Source organism: Anopheles darlingi, chromosome 3 (genome assembly GCF_943734745.1).
Source record: "Anopheles darlingi chromosome 3, idAnoDarlMG_H_01, whole genome shotgun sequence".
NCBI lineage: Eukaryota > Metazoa > Arthropoda > Insecta > Diptera > Culicidae > Anopheles > Anopheles darlingi.
Genome location: NC_064875.1, coordinates 34,813,439 through 34,833,438, shown reverse-complemented (window position 1 = coordinate 34,833,438; position 20,000 = coordinate 34,813,439). Strand labels below are relative to the sequence as shown.

At 43.4% G+C, this 20,000-nt stretch overlaps 2 protein-coding genes and 1 long non-coding RNA gene across 8 annotated transcripts in view; 1 reads left to right on the top strand and 2 right to left on the bottom strand.

The window, feature by feature from the left end:
* Positions 1–16,434, bottom strand: part of LOC125956353 (RNA polymerase II elongation factor Ell) — a 30,314-nt gene extending 13,880 nt beyond the window's left edge. For 3 of the 6 annotated variants that reach the window (XM_049688121.1, XM_049688120.1, XM_049688122.1), the window contains exons 1-4: positions 16,310–16,434; positions 12,490–13,665; positions 1,843–2,120; positions 1–191 (exon numbers count right to left, since the gene is read on the bottom strand). The exon at positions 1–191 is cut by the window's left edge and continues 316 nt beyond it. In XM_049688121.1, the coding sequence (XP_049544078.1) occupies positions 1–191; positions 1,843–2,120; positions 12,490–12,621 (601 nt within the window). In that variant the 5' untranslated portion in view covers positions 12,622–13,665; positions 16,310–16,434. Of the gene's footprint in view, positions 192–1,842; positions 2,121–12,489; positions 13,666–14,221; positions 16,264–16,309 lie in introns of those variants that run through there. The other 3 variants (XM_049688118.1, XM_049688119.1, XM_049688117.1) reach the window with 3 other exon arrangements.
* On the top strand, positions 1,497–2,404 carry LOC125956354 (uncharacterized). Its single transcript, XR_007469167.1, has 3 exons — positions 1,497–1,597; positions 1,871–2,240; positions 2,301–2,404. It is a non-coding gene; the product is annotated as an uncharacterized LOC125956354 (long non-coding RNA).
* Positions 16,435–16,710: 276 nt separating the features above from the next.
* Positions 16,711–18,920, bottom strand: LOC125956833 (uncharacterized). Its single transcript, XM_049689053.1, has 5 exons — positions 18,554–18,920; positions 18,293–18,490; positions 17,679–18,218; positions 17,462–17,591; positions 16,711–17,397 (listed from the first exon to the last, which is right to left on the bottom strand). The coding sequence occupies exons 2-5, from the start codon at positions 18,293–18,295 to the stop codon at positions 17,276–17,278; spliced, it is 795 nt and encodes a 264-aa protein (XP_049545010.1). The 5' UTR covers positions 18,296–18,490; positions 18,554–18,920; the 3' UTR covers positions 16,711–17,275.
* Positions 18,921–20,000: the final 1,080 nt, after the last annotated feature.

The window sequence follows — 20,000 nt, the reverse complement described above, 5'->3', positions numbered from 1 at the left end:
AACTATTTAGATTATTATTAGACGTCAGCTGGTTCGCCGCTACGGATGATGCCTTATTCACAGAACTGTTGTTATATATAGAATCACGTTTGCTTACGACTGCGTTACTACTAGGAATGTTGCGAAAGTTGGGGGTTTTTAATTTCCCCTTCCGCCCAATTTCATTTTGATTAGGCTTGATTTCTCTCGTGCTGTAACGATAGAAAAGCAAAGGAGAAAAATGAATGTGTATGCATATGTTTGCTTGAGAAAGAATTGTCGTTTGGCAATTGTGTTCTCTCTAATTAATTCTTCACTATTTTAAAGGGAGTCGCTGCCATTGTCACAGAACAGAACGAACTGCTCCGTCACTTCAAAAATAACATTCAATTGAAAAACGAGACATGCACAACAAAACTGTCACCGTGCATGTCTGCTGCATTTTAATTGTGTTTCATCTAGTTGCCATTAGATTTCAGAAAACGAAATCAAGTACAAATCGCATCCCCTGTGCACGCCAACACCGGCATTGCTCCGCCAGGAGTTCGTTCGCAAGGTAATCTTAGCAAGCAGTTGGCTTGAAGTATTTCGCTCTAAGCACAGTGGTGGTATAGCATTGACCTACTTGCACATACCGGCGCCGACGTCTGTGAGTATGTGTGTAACATTTTTTTTCATATTTGTGCAACTTTCCCATCGCCAAATCTTGCTCATTTGTGAGCCCGAGACTGTGAAGGCCAACTACATCAAACTGAGGGGATTTTGAATGGGTAACCACCCACCGTGGGGTAAGGCTTTACCAGTCGCGGCAAGATGTGATTCAAAACTCAATTTTCTGTTCAGTCAGCAGGTTTAACAGCCACGGTGCAAGGAAATAAAGAAATAAGGTGGCATGCTACGTTCGATTCATTGTGCGATACCCTTGTACTTCCTTCCGCTTCGGAGAAGGGCGAACAATGCTGACCATGATCTACCGTCGCGATCTAGAGGTGAACAAGGGGAACGATACTGTACCAGACAAGGTTGCAATGAACGGTGAAGATTTAGACAATTGATTTTTTTAAGCTTCACGTTTGTGCCTATAATCAAATAATCGTTTCTTTGCAGGCAAAGCTTCCGTGACAACATTTCGGCACGACTACACACAATGGAAAATAGCATTTTTACTACCGAGATAGCACATCGGTTACCCATCTAACAGGTTTTAAAGTCCAAAAAACATAACCGGTACAATGAGAAAATCTTCAACACCAGCGTTCGGTGAAAGATTGTGTACACTCAACTGTATTTTTTATCCGTTTTCTATCATGTTTCGCGTTTGCGTAACGCATTTCCTCGGTGAGATACCCCACCCCTCCTACAAGAACTGCTCGTACTGGACACAATTTAAAACACCTCGCAAACGGTATTTCAAGGGATGTGAAGTTCAAAGCGTTCATTCGTTCGCCGTTGTGCATACGGGCCACGGCACAGACACACCACCATACCTTAGTAGTCGCATCATGTGAACAGTGCGCGGTGCACAAGAGGAGAGCAAAGTGCTCGTCGTAGACGACAAAAATAGCGAAAGTAGTAGCGATACACCAGCAATAACAACGACGTAGACAACATCCTACAAGTTACGCAACGTAGTGCAGTTGGCGAAGCGAGCTTCACAAATCGAACTGAATATCTTTGGGACACCATTCAGACACAACGTCTTGGGGCCTGCATCTCGATTAATAGAAGCAAATTTACAACAGTTTTTAAACTAAAGGGTTCTAAAGGGTTTTGTGGTTCCAATCTCGAAATTCCCCAATTTTCTATAGATAATCAATGTGTTTGGAGAGGGAGCCATTATTGCTGCTATTGATGCTAACTTACCACTTGTTTTTTTGATTCTCTTCCGCAGCTGTAAAACGATTCCGCGTCGCTTCGTACACGTCGTCGTTGGCGTGTATCCGCATTTTGTGTGGAATATGGCCCATGTTTTGCAGCTGACCTTGGGTCTGTTGAATGCACTCGATCGAACCCGTGTCGAAGTCCGTAATGGAGAAGTTAAACTTCTGCACATTGTTGCCACCGGATGGAAAGGACAGACAACCCTGCCCATTTTGAAGAAACTGTATCGACGGGTTACCCGACGAGCTGCCAAGCTTTGCCTGTTGATGAGTGGATAGAATGAGAAGGATGAGTAAATAAAACGAAGTAGCAAATAAAATATCACAAATTGTAGCCGAGCATAAACGGATAAGTAAATCTGCACAAACGCAATTAAAAGAGTAAGGCATCATAATTCAGCAACGGTTCCTTGGATTGAGGGATAATTTGTTTTGTTGTAGTTTTTTCCTGCACAATGAGCAAATGACTGATGATCGTACTGTTACTCAATCGAGTATCAATTATGCAACGCAACAGGCGCACACGAAATCAAAACCCGTACTCAGACAATTTACCGCAACATGTAACCGAAACGCGACTACTTCCGCGCATACCTTTCCCTCGTCGGTAATCACATGTTCACTCAGCAATAGCTTAAACCATATCGATTATCCCCTTAGATAAGGTTAGTTCAGGTTTTGAACTTAACATTAACACATTTTAATCAATTTTGGACTGTTTAAACCTTCAAAACTTCCAACTAACGTCTTACTTAAAACTGCTGTAAACAAACGGGTTGACGCATTCTGCTCAAATTTTGCACAATACTTATGGACAGTTGTACCAACCTAGGAAAAAAACTTAACTTGATCCGAAAGACCAGTCAGATTAAAATCGACTATTCCCGGTACCTTCTTGACAGAATATATTCCTTAAAAGGTAAATTCGTGTTAGTATTGCCTGAGTATGATTTTGAGTATCTATCCATCCAAGCATCCATGCAATTCAATGGAAGATGCTTTAAGACAATGGCACAGCAAAAAAAATACAATAATGATCCACCATTATTCCATCGCCAGCTCGCTGTTGACCTTCAGTTACCAATTTAAAGACACGTTTATTTTGAACCTCTCGGGTACGCGGCTTAATGCCCTTCAATATGATCAAAAATTGTGCCCAACAAATTGTGATAGTTATAGACAATTAAACATATTTGTAAATAATTATTATAAACAGCTCAAAAAGCAATCATATCTACGAAATGTCGTCTCAATGGATTAGCTGGTTATATGAAAATTTAAATCCGTAGTACATTCCAATTTCACTCCAAAGAACATGAGCAGAATTTAACACTAACCGGCTCGACTCATTTTTAACAATCGAAACTTAAAGAAATGCAACCTACGATCACGCTCACGCGACAGCGTACGTAGTGGAATAACCCCGGATTGGCAAACACCGGATAGTGAGTTGGCCGACTCTGTATGGAAGTTACTATGGGGCTTACCCGAGAGGAATAGCTGGTTATAGTTGTATTATTAATCTTCGAAACATCCCTGGAGCATAACAAACTTTCATCGTATATCTGCCAAACGGATCACGGGATGTAGTGCTCGGCATATAGGATCAGGATCGAATTGTAAAACCGAGCATGACCCGCAGGCCTGCTCCTACTACACGCTACACTATACCCTCGTAAACAGAAAAAAGGTAAAGTTGAACACACGGCGTGGTGAAACGAAGTTAATCAAAACACAGTGTGTCATTGAATGCTGGTTTGAAGGTTAGTGCGCGTGCGCAGCAGGCAAGGCAATGTAGCACACAACACACCAAAAGCCATACTGTGCCGTTTTGTGGTTGGTTTTTGCACATTTTTATATATTATTTCTTTTTATCTCAACGTTTAGTCCCCATACAAACAGAAACGATGGCCTCCTATCAAATGAGAAACATCAACTGCCAGTGGCATGCTTAGTTGTTGTGCTACAATTATGCTGCCAAACGCATAGCGGTATTTAATACTCGCTGGATTACATTTACCCATTTCCTACATCAAAGTTATACTGTTTTCTTGGCTTAAAATTCGTTCGGTCGCTGAAGGAAGCAAGATCTTACATGCAGCACACATGGAGTGAATTGGACAGCACGCAGACACGCACATAACCGTATCAGAAATAAACAAATCTTCTTCTCGAGCGTGTTCCCATTAGCAACTGGAAAAAGATGCCACCAAGATAGGAAAAGTACTAGCACGGCCTCACCATCGCAGTCGATATCTTATCAGTAAAACTCAAAGCTTCAAGCATCAACATCATATGTGTTCACCACCATACTACCGGAAACATGAAACACATTCAACGTTGTGTGGAATGAGTGAGGGTCGTTTTTTCCAAAACATAGAGTACGACGCTTGACCAATGCGCGGTTTAGATAAGAAACGCAGGGTTGCTTCGGGTTAAGCAAAACGATCCAAATAGTGGGGGGTTTTTTTCGTACTTTTGTAAAGTCAAGCTAGCTAGCGGTGGTAGATCTCTGCATTAGTTTATTGAATGGTGGATCTAAAAACCCGTAATTTACCACCGTACCAATCTCTCCAATGGCTCTTCCATCTAAGATGGATTTTTCCCTCACCCCTTCACTGAAAAACGGATCTGTGCGTTCACAAGCAAGTGAAAACGAACAGCAACGGTCGATGCGAGTAAATATTCATAATGATTTCAATCAAATTAGTCACCGAACTGCAACCGTCACACATACGACTAGCTCAACCGACAGAGCCCCTGCCTCCTTGCCTGAACCGGATGTAGTTTGGCTAACGGCACACGGCGAACAACATCGCGATACTCGGTGACGCTACGTGCTGGGCCGGTGGTATTTGTGCAAGTATATGTGTTGATATCCCCACTAAATTCCCCATCGAAAGTGAAGTCCTCTATATGTGTCACCGTTGTGTTGACTTCAACTGCTCCAAGCGTTTAGCGTCGGTTGGGGGTTTTTCGCGTACGCAAATTGTTAACATTGTGTCAAGAGTTTACGCTATTCGGGACCAGTATAAGCGATTCAAAATCAATTTCAGGGAGTAGGTTGGAACTTTGTGTTTAACGAAATGATGTGACGCCTGATATATGTTCAAATATCAAATAATATATAATAATCCAACATAACACAAAAATGACCCTGTTATACCCTCTGTTGTTGTTGAAATGAATCGCGGAACCAAGGAATAGCACGAACCCGAAACTTGTCTCCGATTCATGGATGGGAGCCGCCGTAAAAGGATCCTTTCGAACACGTTTCCCTTCTCAGGCTGCGAGCGAAACATCTGTCGTGCCATGCTTTGTCCCCTGTTGAGAAAAGGACTTCGCGCATCGTGCCTTCTTCCATGGCCCAGAACCATTCTTAGTGTCTCACCCATCCATTCCAATCACAATTTCGTTCACTGATGCTTCATCTTTACCTTCGCCGCCACTTGCTCGTCTGCATTACCGTGCACCATTCTACCTTTATGTATAGAAGAGGAAAGTGCCTTCAAGCAATGGTGCACCCAGAACGCACAAAATTAAAAACCCACCCGTGGCACACCTGGTTCCGTCTGTATTGTTTGGTAAACAGGGGTCCAAAATCATCAGGGTCAAAACGGCTGGTGGCAGAGCTTGGGTTATGGCTGAAGCGCTACACGAGCGCATGGGCTGCTAAGATAGATGCTCTAGAGTTGTGCAGTCTACGTGTAAAAAGCTCATTGTTTATTAAACAAAACGTGTGTGTTCTTATAAAAATTACTAAATATGTTCTGTTATATTTCTTAAAAATAAAATATTTTCAAAAAGATAATTCTACTGAAAAGTTATTGAAATACTTAACTCTCCGCAAATCCAATATACATTGGATATCACATGAAGTGAAATTTCCGTAAAAAAAAATTCTACAAGGCGATTCCTCAATAGGTTGTAAAATTACTACATTTTACATACTCCGCATTGCAATTTTATTGAAAAAATTTGCATGCGTTTGGTAATGGAACGAAATGAATATCTTGCATTATCCATTTCGATTCGATGCATTCGAATATCCAAACCCTTCGCAAAAAAAATGCATAATACAATACATAAAATCTTTCCTAATTTAATCATAAAACCAGATAAACAAAAATTGTGATTGTGAGGGTTGCCGGTAGATTTTTTAAAATTAAATTTATATTGGTGGTCGCATTTTAGATGATTTAGATGCAATTTAATATGTAAACATGAATATCTGGACAAAGGAATAATGTTTCTGATTTTTTTATGTCGATGTATGCGCTACTGCAAGTGACAGAAACATCGTCGATGAATAAGCGAAAAACAATTATGATTTGAAACATTAATGGCAGCGGTGAAAATAAAATTCAAACAATATGTCTGGCCTTCTGCAGAATTATGAACAGAATATTTTAACGCAAACCTGTCAGTTTCCTTTTAAAAGAAGCACGTCTATGAGCTAGGCGTGCAGGTATGACACACACCGGGTATGATGGATTAACTGAACGTCTATATCCGAACCCTTCTGGTGAGGGTGCGTTTTTCTGTGTCGTTTTGGTCACAGCAAAAAAAATCTTCCCTTTAATTTAACAGAAACACCTTAATTCATTGTAACGGTTGAGCAAACCGCGCTACTGATATTGAACTGAACGGATAAGCAGAAATTACCACAAAATTTTCGAAAGATAAACACATTTGCCCACAATTCTACTACTTTAGAAGTAGTAGTGTAGACTCGAGCCTGTACCAACCAAAATGTACTATTTATTCCTAACTATGTGTATCAGATCGGTCTGATGGCTGTTTATTATTAAAAGTTTGTCGCTTTACTTGAATCGAATATGCTGATCTTGGAAATGAAGCGTAACGCAAATACTGCTTATGTTAATGCATTGCTGGAAGAGAAAGCATGGTACTCCAGAGAATTATGTTGCGAACGATACTCAGTTTCTTCCCGGCCAAAACCTTATACCTTTAGGTTTTTATTCGTTTCTCGATAGGATGGTAGATTTACTGTATATTAGTGTTACAGCATATTGCAGCGAGTCGCAACGCAGCTCTATTTCACATCCCACAGTTGCCCATTGCGTCTGCCTTTTCTGCCTAGTTATCACCCAGAAACTCGTTCGATCGAGACGGATCCAGAAGGTACACTCGTAGCCCTAGACTGAGCTACCGGTCGTTGTAGCTCAGCGTAGCATTCGCCGTAGAAATGAACCGGTGGGTATGGCATTATGCTTCGTTATGCTGGAGTGTGGCTGGTGCTTTCGTATGTTACGCAAACGCATCGGCTATTGTTGAATTCAACCTCTATTCGACCAACCGAACTCAACTAATGGCTGAAGCAGTGCTATAGCACCTGCGTCTTTTGAGCCCTTTCATGTCGCTCCTCCTCGACCTGTTGATCGCCACGTAGGACAAGGATGAAGCGACACCATAATGAGGGTCCTGGGTTCTTAGTGAGCTTAGGTTTAACTTGTATCTCATCATCTATAATGCTGCCATTTTAGGCAAAGACCACGCCGACGATTCGACTAGTCCTTTTGCGCAGACAAATACCATCCAAGGTAACCAAGCGATTTTAAAAGCGTAACTAATAGCTTCAGAACAACACCACTACTGAGAGATAAATCGAGAGGCAATCAATCGGGTCGATCCATAGTTACTCTATACTACCGTAAAACCCATCACACTTTCTCATGTACATATCAGTAAAAGCTATACTGCAATTGAATCAACAAACAGATACATTGTAATGAGCTTGTTTAATCATATAGTGTATCTTTGTCCGATTCGGAACCACGGTAAGAATGGTTCTGCCCGCTTCTGTTCGAAAAACAAATTTCCGACAATGCAGCTCATGTACGTCATCCTTATGCTGAGCTTACTGGTTCGCTTCTTGCCAACAAAGTATTTCGTGTTGCGTCGTGCCTTAGCTGATAACCTAAATTGCCCCAACATGAGCCTCCCGAACCTTCACATAAGTAAACACGTAAGCGATCCAAACGGAGAGCACCATATTACCAAACATACCAACAACAACAGGCTCGGTTTACTTTGATCGGAAAAGCTCTCTCATGTATCAGCATCGGCCACCGCCTTCATTGCCTCTGCCTAGGCCTAACCCACACAATGGTAACCAGCAGACTCAACTCCATTGCCAACTCAGCATCGTTTGGATTTGGTATTCATGGCAGCTTCCAATTTGCTTACGATCTCTCCAACCAAAGTTTTTGATTTTGAGCCGCGATGGTCCAAGCATCTCTGGCGACTGCTGTTGTGGTGGGGGCTCGTAGTCTTTTACTATGGTGATCGGCTAATAGTTCGCAGGAAGCAAGAGAACCTGTTTGAAACGAGGATCGTTGATTTCGGTTACTCCTCTCTTGCTTCGCCAGAAACGTGCGATAGTTAGTTTATCGATGAAAAGCGACATCTTTACCATTTTGAAGACATCGAAGGCCAATTAAAATTTGATTTTTTTATCTATTAATCATTTTCCCGTGGTTTTCACATTATGTGAGACTATTTGCTCCTCGTGGACAGCACATGGCATGGCACTCAAGAAATGCAGGATATTCATTCATTAATTGATTGATAAACTTCTATTAAATCATTCATTTCAATTTTGTTGAAGCAGCAGTGTGCAAGGTAAAACAAGCAACGCAATGTTTGCCAGTATTGCTTACCATTTTTGGGCACGTTGCACACATGGTTGAACGAGGACAATGAACATTTTCCGCTTGGATTCCGACATTGTGGCAGCGGGCGCGGGACACGGTTATAAATTTACCCGAAAGCATTGCGAGCGCTAAACATTCACACAATTACAAGTTGGAAACGTTAACGAAGATGCGGTAGAAGCGATGAGCGATGTGGATGCACTATTGCTTATCTTTCTCTTATCTATTTCTGCTTCTAGGCAAAGAAATGCATCGAAGAATCAAGAATCTTGGATCCCTATCCGCTAATTGATGCACGCCCTAGCGCGACAGAACCGTTATAGTTATGTATTCACATAATTTGTTAAAAATTTCAGACAATAACCAATAAGAATCACAACGACTGTCGAGGTTTGTTTCCATTTTTGTTTTCTGCTGTAGTCTAGACAATCTTTGGTAATGACAGAACACGTCTGTTTGGACGATTTATCGAGGGATGTTCAAAATTGTGACGCATAGAAACATTATCCAAACAGGGCACATGCAAATGAATCCAGGACAGTCGCCATGCTTCCCGCCGTTTCAGACAAACTAGCCGTAATGACGCCCGTCTCGAAGATGTTTCTAATGAAACCAAGCGTCAACGACATGAAGATTTTGAGGGAGAAAGAGACACCGAATTCACCCTCTTAAACAAGCCCGGTTAATGAACTTAAGACTGCGAAACGTTGACACTAGGAGCGGAAATACATCCAGACCTACCAGAACAGGACAATGACCGAACCGAAACCTAGAGTTACTGCACTGTCAGGCAAAACTGCTGGTGAGCATCACGTCTAGGGGGTCCAGCTTGGAACAGAAGCAAAGTACTGGAACCCGTCTGTCTTTTTTTCTCTTTTCTTCCCCTTTTTCCCTTGCTGCCTTCCTGACCCTCCTCGCATATTTCTTCTTTTGCACCTCAAGACATTCGGTACGCAACAGCACATGTATGTCTGAGTCGTGCTCGCCAGGGTTTGGTTCGGAAAGGTCATAGCAGTGATAGGAAAAATGCTATCACAGTTCACGAATCCGTCGCTCGTCTCTTCGCAGACGGCTAAGACGGTTAGGCGGAGCACTTAACCGTTCCATTTTAAACAACTTTCTGAAATGCTGGCTCTCTCGTAGAAATATTTAGATTTTCCGATGCAGCGACAGCAGTAGAGCAGGGTTTCTGTTTCGAGTTGGAAACCTCCCGTTATCACAACGCAAAGAAGAACCGAAATGAATCTATGCGCATTTATTTTGGGAAACAACCAGAGAATGCACGAAAAGTGACACAAATAGCTCTAAAGCGATTACATCCGATACATTCTTGCAAAATATTCCACCAAAAAGCTAATCTGTAAAATTACCAATAACGATCGAGTTTAGCTATTAAAACGAGAAATAAATTGAGTCTGTCCTCACCGTGGGCAACGAAACACAATTTACACAATCGCAGTGTCTTTGCCACGTACAGCACGTGCTGTAAGCTATCTTGCTTTCCGCCACGGTTGTTACTACTAGTCGGGCAATTGTAATCGCATTATGGTCTAATTAAATTATTACAATCGTTTTATCAATACGCACAACACAACAACGCAAAAAACGAGCGGTTGAACATAATCAGTTGAGCCAACTTTTCTTTTACTTCATTTGTAAACTTGTTTAAATTCATATGCACTTTTCCTTTAAAGTAAAATAAAATGAATCATGTAAGTAGCAAGCATATCAAGATATAATTTTTTTATTATTTTATCTCGTTTTTCTGTCTCACAAAACTTATACAAACAAATAAATCATCCTCTACTTAGGAAAAAATGATGATTTTACAACGTAAATAGATAGTTGTTTAACAATTAACCAACAATTAACAAAATGTAACGATTACTCGCCTATTCGTTGAAGTATATGCCTTCAATGACAAATTATCCTGTTCCTATTATGTATTCGAATAAAAATTCAACTGAAGATTTTGAACTCGCTGCTACACTTATACGGCAAGAGTTCTGCATCGCACCATAGGTAATGCATAATACACACCATCAACAGCTGTTCCACTAAAAATATCAAAGGCACCAACACCATTACCTCTCGGGGCTACGGATGCACCGGGGGCGAAACATCCGTCGATCCGTATGAAGGCAAGTTACACGTTAACGGTGTCAAATATTTAGGCCACTTAGCTCAAGAAAAAACTTGCTTTCACACATCATTTGGATCAGCAGGCAATGCAGCGTATAATTGAGAATTGAGAATTTCTTTTGTCCTTGAAAATATATGTACTTCGCGCATCGATTTGCAAATTTATCAAATTTAAGCCAATACTGAGGCAACCGTTTACTTTCCATATATTGGCAAAATATTTGCCCAATCAAGTCGCTGTTTCAACCAAAGGCAGCTTGTATTGTAAGGGAAAAAACTAGCAAAAATAAACGCGATCAACCCGAACTAAGCAGGTTTGTTTTTTTATCAAATCTTTCAAATCCAGACCAATTCTCTCAAACACTGACGAACTGTCAGTCAAACAGCAAGCTATGGCTTCGACAGATATTGAACAAAAAGCTTCGGTTTGATGATGCATCAAACCGGGCCATGCGAGCCAACGAAAAACGAAGGTACAACTGCACACAAGTGCCAAGTAAAGGTGTGCATCGACGAGTGCGACGTGTGGTACGTACATTACGCAACCGCTGAAGCCCGTCTAAAATTGCATACTATCGTCACCCCAAGGGCATAGCTGTAGTGCCACCGCACCCAAGGAAAACCCGGAACCCGCTGCCAAAGCCCAGCGACTCACGCCGAACGCAGGGCATCTAAGAGAAACACAGCGTTGCCGATGCCTCGGTTGCTGGCTGGCGCACATTTTACCTTGGTTAAGATACTTTCATTTTTCTCGCGATCTTTTAGCGAAGTTTTAGTAGAGGCAACTGTTGCCCCGGTGAATGTCAAAACTTCCATTGCCATAATCATAGGTTGTCGGTTCACTATAACCCTTAACAGGCATGTCGCCTTACATTGTGTACAGTCCATTGGCTACAATTAACTGACAACACACAAAGCCAAGTTGATTGTAGCAAACTATGTGCAATCGGAATCATATTTATGCTGTTGTAGAGAGTTAAACGATATGAGATTTAGAGCATGAGGTTTACTGAACTCAGAGCAGAACTTTCCATTAAGGGTTTACTATCTACAGAACTATAAAACACCAATGATGCCAGCGCACACTGAACATCTCGTGCAGTGTGTCCCCCACTTCTGTGGGGCTTTACGCACACACAGTGCACGTTTACTCGCAAAGAAGGTGGCTGAGGAGAGACCAACGATGAAATTAACCAACAATCCGGTTAGCAACAATCGGAAAGGGAATGGAACGTCATGAATGAAAATGTCAAAACATAAAAAGTATATCCGAGCATTTAAGCTACAGTCGCGTCGCGACATCGTCCTACTACTATTGTTATCGTTAGTAATATGCCATCCAAATACTCTTGTCTCCTCACATTTTGGGATATATTCGGAGGATGTATTGAACCAGATCATGGTATAATTCTGAAACGAGCACTATCAAGGTTAAACTGTTCCAGAATGATTCCTGAGCATAACCATGCTTTTTGAGAGAGAAAGAAATAGAGAGAGAGTGAGAGAGACTTGTTCCAATCAAGGGTATCGCATAGGTGCGTGATCTCGCTCCATACCGTGCCCCAATGCATTCGTGCGATCTTGCGTGTGGCACTCACACACCCAAGCAACGTGAAACAGTCAAGGCATACGCACTACGTGATCCTCTGCACGAAGAACTGACCCCCTTCCCCTCCTCCTCGTCTAATGGTGGATTAAATACATCGCATAGATTTCACTACCTGGGGAGTTCGAAAATCGTAGAAACATATGACACTAATGATCGCGTTATCAAAATCCGACTCTTGCTGGTTCAAAAGAGGTACACCCACCTGAGTACGTTGGAATTCTTCGATGGCACGTAGCGCCGAATCGGTGAGTTTCACGAAAATAAGTTCCTTATTTTCGTCGTTCAAGCCACCTTGTTGTGACAATCCGTAGCTTCCAGCGGACAAAGCAGCCATCTTGAAGGTACGTTGATGTGTTGTTGCAACTTTGGCTGTGATTGATAACCGGATGACGCGCGTGCTGTGTTGAAATGAAAATGGAAAGTCGTGCAGCTGACGGTCGGAGGAGGGTGGCAGCAGGTGGGTGGTGGTGGTGTGACGGCTGTGTTGGAAAGGGCAAATAAGCAAGCAGCTCCAGCAGCACGCCGTGTGTTGCAGCTGAAGTCGTCACCAAGGCACCGCCGAACAATTGCACTAGCGAGGAGACGAAGTCGAAAGTGTAGATCTAGTGACCATCAGCACCAACTGACCACCAGCTAAAATGCCACACAGCACAACTTGGCCAACAAGTAGTTGACTATGTATAGGTTTTGCCACGAGTAACAACCACTTACAGTGCTCACAAACACACACAACCGATGCCGTGGTAAATTGTTGTTGCTGTTGTTCCACACACAGCAGCGTAGCAGCGAGTGTTTCCACCGTTTTCGAGATTTACTTGAATAGACGATTGAATGGTTTCGTTGCACTTTTTTCCAATAATGCACCCGTTTGCGGAACTTTTCGCTTTGCCACGGCTTCACACGGCTTTGCCACTTCTGCAAGAATTGTTCCTCCTACTCTGGTCACTTTATCAAACGATCAAACGAGCCACGAAACTGAACCTGAACGTCTCAACCTTTGCCACGTACGATTTTCAATTTCTCTTCCTTATCCTTTACAGCTCTTCGCGGACACTACATAATATCGACGCGAGGTCAAACATTCACGGAACGCGAAAAAGCGCACTAGTAGCTCCTCCTGTACACGTGTGCCCACGCAATTACACTAGCAAGAAGGCGCGTGCGCGCAACCGGCAACTCTTTCACACGATTCCTTTACTGATTCCCTGGTTGGTTGCTAACTATTGTGACCAATTAGTTAACTCTTCACCGCACAGCACTAATTTACAAAGTGTGTTATTTTTTGTAAGTAAACTCTCTCACAAGGTTTGCCGCACCACACTCGCAAACTCACAAACCCACGGCAGAAAACACTTCCTCGAAAGTAATAGGTGCTAGCCTATTTAGTGCAGAGAGCGAGAAAGAATAGTTGCATTAATCAAACACACGGATAGATCACGAGAGAGACAAAGATTCTTTTTGACCGCGGTGGCGCACTCCGGTTTGTTTGCGCTTGTCAATCGGCTGGAATCACTGGTTAATCCTTTCCAAAAGGGAAAGCCATTCCTTTTGGAACACAAGCACCGAGTGCGTGCCGCACATAACGTTATTATGGTACACCTTGTGACTACCTGCCCGGTTTGGTTTGATACGGGCGAAAACAAGCTAGAGGCTACTACGATAATGTGAAAAGCGGCAGTTACAAACCGTTTTCCAAAAGTGTACTCCCCCCCCCCCCCCACCCCACCCAACGACACTGACTATGGTGTGTGCGTAACAAATGCACGCACATGGATGTATGTGTATGAAAGTGTGTCACGTTTCGTGCGATGGACAGTGGCTGCTGTTGCTAGGAACTACTAGACATGGTACGCATGGCACGGGCTACTAGACATGGTACGCAAATGTGTGTAAACAAATAACGAGCTCGACGTTTTCCTATCAAAATCACTCACTTTGGGGCCGTGATAAAGGTGTGCACCGTAGAGAGAACCAACGAGAAGGAGAGCTCCCATTTCTTGCCAGCCTCTCCTTCTGCTTGGGGTAACACTAATCAGGCACACATACCACTAGCGGTTCGCGTGTGTTTCGGAACCTGTTTTTCATTTGCTGCTGAGTTTTTCAGTACACCGTGTCGTGTAAATGTGAAGCACGCAGAATTATAGGTGGCGGCATGCGCTCTGCGTACTGATGGACATGACGGTAAGACCACCGGAGCATATGTGGTCGGACCCGTTTTGTTTCACTCCGACTTCGCTCACTCTCTTACGCATATGTTATCTTTCTGATTTGTTTTTGTCCAATTCGTCCCAAAATTATTCTTTTTTTCTACTTTGATCGGCGATTGATATTTTAGCAATCAACCAAAAGTTCTCAAACTGGCCAGCCTAGAAATGATCTATTAAGCAATAAACATACGCTCTAAGGTACTACGAAATCTATGAAAGCTTGATTGATTCATCTAAAGAGAACAGTTGAGCTGACAAAAGACCCTTCCCCACAACTCTGCAAGAAACCATCGTTGATGATGATAACTAATCTTTGACCGGTCTTATTATACTGACCGTGGCTGTAGGAACACTGGATGGATCCTTTTTCTCCTTACAATCAACGGTTATTTCAGCCTTGATAGCGCAATAAATAAATAAATCACTCGTGGCATAACCGAGCAATTAATGCTGCAGGATTTCGTCTAATGTCGTTTCACTGTTCATGTGGAATTTGATGTTCGTCACATACAGATGACAAAAACAAAAGTCCTAAGTTGCGTGTACTGTACGTTATGGCCATTGCTAACATATGGTAGGACCGGGGGGAGGACATCCAGAAGCTTCCAACCTGCCATTCCGTCGACACCATCGATAAACAACATACTGCAGCAGGCAGTAGGAGATTAAAAAGGAGCATTCCGTCGAGGCACCACGCTGTTTCCTTTTTCGTGGTGCGCAAGGTCGAAGAAAAGTTGGCTGGCATACCGCTCTAGCTGAAAGGAAGCATTTGCCGTTGATTCGGAGCCTTGAACCGAATAGTAAGTAGCACACATCGAGCGACATGTGATTAGTTGGCCACCGCGCACACGGACCTTCCGTATGCGTACTCAGGGAACAAGGTCTGGCGCGATTTCGATGCAAACCAACCAACCAACAGACACCGTGCAAAAACGGGTCCAGTCTAGGGGGCAAGAATAAATTCTCAAGAAGGAAATAATAGAAAGAGGTTGTGTATCAGGCAGTGTGCTGTTATGCTATGCGAGCACCGAAAACACATACACTTTCACGCACTCGCAAGATACGTGTAAAACTATGGGGAAGGAGAAGGGAAAAACGGCAAACCAAAAACTAGCCAAACTGACCGAATCGGGTGAAACCGAAGACAATGACGACGACGGCGGCGGCCGATGGATGATTCGAAGGAAGTTGGACACGCACGCACAAGCGCGAAGCAGCTGAGGAGGTGAGGCAGAGTACAAAAAAAAAACCTTCCCCAACGGTCGTCAGACCGAAGACGAAACTAGATCGTCGGATGGCTCTCTTTCGGTTGCGGGTTCGCACAAGAAAACCCACTTTACTCTCGGACTCGGACGGATTCCTCCCTTCGAAGCCATCATTGTTCCTTCTGATGTTCGCCTGCACCTCTATCTTGCCACCTCCGGAGCACCTTGTAGCGAGGTGCCAGCGGTTACTCTTACATCACTATTGTTCAGTCTACCACTTTTCCATTTTCCTTGAACGGTGGTCGAAGGTTGGCAATGGAATGGGAAATACCCTCAACACCTCAGGCTCAGTCGTCTGCAATCGACCCAGCAATACCACAGTAGGCCTGCGGAAAGATGATGGACACGTCTGCCACTCACTCCCCTATTTCGCACTAGGATTTTCCGCACAAAGAGACACGGACACGGATCAAGCAGAGAGACCAATTCTGCCACCAAGTTCCCGATTCTTTTCACGGTTTTTCGCGTCGTGATTCCGTCTATCTATGCGCGCACAATGAGGGCACAGGCCACACACCACCACCCACTCCGTCCCGTCCCTGTAACGAACCTTGTTCCTCTCCCGCCCACGAGATGACCACAGCAGGAAAGTTGTGGCCCCAACAACGACGAATTACAGTAAAGGGAGAGAGCCACGATCCTGCCACCTTTCTTGCACCACACTTTTTCGTCTTCTTCGTCTCTTCTTTCATCGCTGGCTGTCGAATCCTTAGCACAACCCCGCTGGCCGCTGTCTTTTGAAAGCACCTCGTTGAGTATCGCGCGGCCTGAAATTAACACCGAATAAGGTCCGCGACCGACAGGTAGACGAACGACGTATGCAACTGTAAACGGATAAAAACCTGCGTTTTTCATGAAGCATTTAAAATTTGCTTTTTAAAGTGCTAATTCTTGAAGATTTGCATGTGATATCGATAATAAGCACGAAAATAACACCCATTTTTAAATAACACAAGCTAACTAGATTTATTTCCAGCCCGATATACCCTCCTACTTTCGTTGGGTTTCGGAGTCCCAACGGATTTTGTGAAATATACAATCCAATAACCCATATATGAAGTGCACAACCCAAAGCCAAATGCTGCTTCAAAAGCTTAGATTTCCTCAGTACACGAAGGGATCAGGGACCCCCAGTTTGATAAGCATTCACATTCCTGACGCATGCAGACACTGCGACTAGTAGATCAAATATTCATGTCGATCTCTTCACCATAGGCGTAATTGATTGTGATTGTTGTTGGTCAGTGGAAACAAATATTTTAAAATTTAACTCGCCATCAGCTTGTGCAGCTCACTCCGCCTAAGCTAGATATACTGCATAGCAAAAGGGGAAGGAATTGGTTTAAAATATTAAATATCTCCCTCCATGCGTGGTTGCTAGACATGCGGTTAATGAATGTACAACGTAATTGTGTAACAAATTAACACACAGTGCATATTGCGGGGCCCAAAACTGGTATCGCCAGCCACGATAAACCACGGTTTTCTGGAAGGAAATCTTACGGGAAAGATAAAACTACGTTTTACCCTTTTTAAGCCGTTGCCGAGCTTGAGCTTTGGTGTAACGATTTCTCATTGGTCGTTGTTCCCCATTGAGCAATCCATCTTCGTTAGTGTCTTCATTGGGTTTTTGAAAATCTGTAAAATATGAAACTAACATGAAAAGCACTGCGTGACAACAGCGGTCCTTGTGGTGACCTACCTTCAAGCAAATCGATGGGTGGATCAAGTAAGCCTCTCCGTTGTTGTTTTTTGAAGTATCGAATCATCTTGGCAATCCCAAAACCCATGCCTGCTATGATGAGCACTACGAATATCATCAACGTTGTGTACTACGAAAGAACAAATTTTAAGTTGACAATATGATCTATTTTAGGGGTTTAGGTTCGGTTTAGCACTTGCACCAGTGTGATGCGTACCTTAATGGCAGGGTTTTCCGTCAGCAGCATATCAGCCAGCACGATGCACAATCCTACAGCACAACCAATCGCACAACCTATCATGGGTGTTCTCTTTTCCGCCACTCTATCCTGATTGCTCAGCTCAGCCGCCTTCCGGGCTGCATGTATAATACCCATATCTTGAGGTTGCAGATGCAGCGCCTTTCCGTATGACAGAAGCGCACTATCGTACTGTCCCACGCCCATGCTCACTTCGGCCTTCCGGTAGTAGCCTTTCGCCCAGGTCGGATTCAGTGCAATAGCCTTATCGGCATCCTCGTTGGCGTAGTAATATTGCTGCAGTTTGCAAAAGGCCAGCGATCGATTGCTGTGCAGTATAGCATCACCGGGATTGAGTTTGATGGCGTGTGAGTAATGAAGAACGGCTTCGGTGAAATTGCCCGCCTTGACGCAGCGGTTGCCCTCCTCCTTTAGCTCGTCTGCCGTCAGGTTTAGGTGGCTTTTCCCACCTTCCTTTTCTGATGCTGTCGCTTTCGCCTTTGGACCGTTGGCCTGGGTCTGCGTTTAAGATATACATCAAATAAGCATTATCAATTCGATCACCTATATGCCAAAAAGTGTGAAGCACCTACCATCGTATCGACCGGAATCTTTTTTCTGCTGCTACAACAATACTTGAACTGCACAAACCCTACAGCCACATGTCCCAATTTTTTGTATATATCGATTACTTTGATGGGGATTTTCTAAGTTCGTCTCCACGGATACGAATGCGAGTTCGACCCGTACCCGTTTTCCTGCCTTAATTGCGGGACCTTCCGTGATGATTGCTGGAAGGAGAATTCAATCGTAAATGCCGCAGATCCCACATAGGTTGAGACAAAAACACGAACCTTTATGCTTGTCGGAGCGCTCTCCGATGATTTCTTACCGAGACACCCGGACTCGGCCACGGATTTTTGGGTTCTCTACAATTGATTGCGCGATGGGTGATTGGTTTTCTCAGCTTGGAAAAGGATTCGGAATCCTTTTTCGCGGATTTACTCGTGGATTTTAAATTTTTGTTCACGGTTGTCGACGTTTTGGCGCGGGTTTGCAGGGTTGTAAGGTCGGCAAGGCCTACTTTTTCAACGAGAGCGATGGCGGGAGTTCCAAACTGCTTCAATTTGTTCTTATCACTTATTTTATCGAGAAATAATTATACGAAAATTATAAAAAATTCCCACTTTTTACAGCGGCTCCGAACTCACGACACAACTTCCAGGGTTGTAGCCCATTTCGAGCGTACGGTTTTTGGTAAATTTTTTGCCATTTTTGCACTGAGTGTTCATATTTCATCGATCGTCACTGTGAACCGTTTACGTCGTCGGTTTTAGGAGTCAAAAACGCCGTGGAATTTTCGAGTCCTGGAGGCTTAAAATTAAGCCTGCTACACACAGCACACGTTACTTGCGGTCGATTTGTGATTTTGTACAAAACGCAAGTAGCGCGTGCTTTGTGTGTACCATGCCTGCTCGAAAACATGCCGAAAATTTCTTAACGCGTTGCAATCCGCTGAAATTATTTAAATAAAACGCCTTTTAATTCAACTTTAGCATTTTTTTCACTCGTGATACTCGTTCGCCGCATTGATTGCTAGATAATTTTCGTAAAGATCTAAATCACTACACAGAGACCCTAAGCATTGTCTTGGTATAGATAAAGGCTTGCCAGAATCGAATATCCAGGGTATAACGAAGTTCCTCCGTACAGACAAAGTAATAAGTCTACAAATCATCAATCAAAGTAATAAGTCTACAAGCTCTATCTGGCTCTCATCGCCTATACTGCCTATCTCGTCGTAAATAATTCTATTCGTCACATTTCGATCAGAGCCCTGTTTGAAGCATGTTCGACCATGCGCCTCCATTGGCTGCCGGACACGAACACGCCGTAGCTGCCCGGTCAACTGCTAGCTTGCAGTTCCGGTTGACCTTCAACGGAAAATCTATCTGATAAGTGGAACGGTCTAAAGGACACTTACCCTATTGATTGGCGATGTCTCCGTTTGTGATGGGTGCCCAACCGCTCCGTGGTGTTTCCGTTTTCTTTCCGTGGTCCTTTCCATTTGATGCGGAAAAAACACACAGCAGCTTCTCGTTAATTTAAATTTCTTTCCAGAATCACGATCAGCAAATTAACAAGAGGGTTGTTTTGTTCTTTACATCTCTACTCTCATCGTACTTCTTAATAATCGGTATCTCAGTAAAACGTGGTTGATCATGAAGGTATGCATCCACAAGGGAGGGTAACAATCTATCGCTTTGCTCATTAATCATCGAATCGGCGCACGTGTGAAGA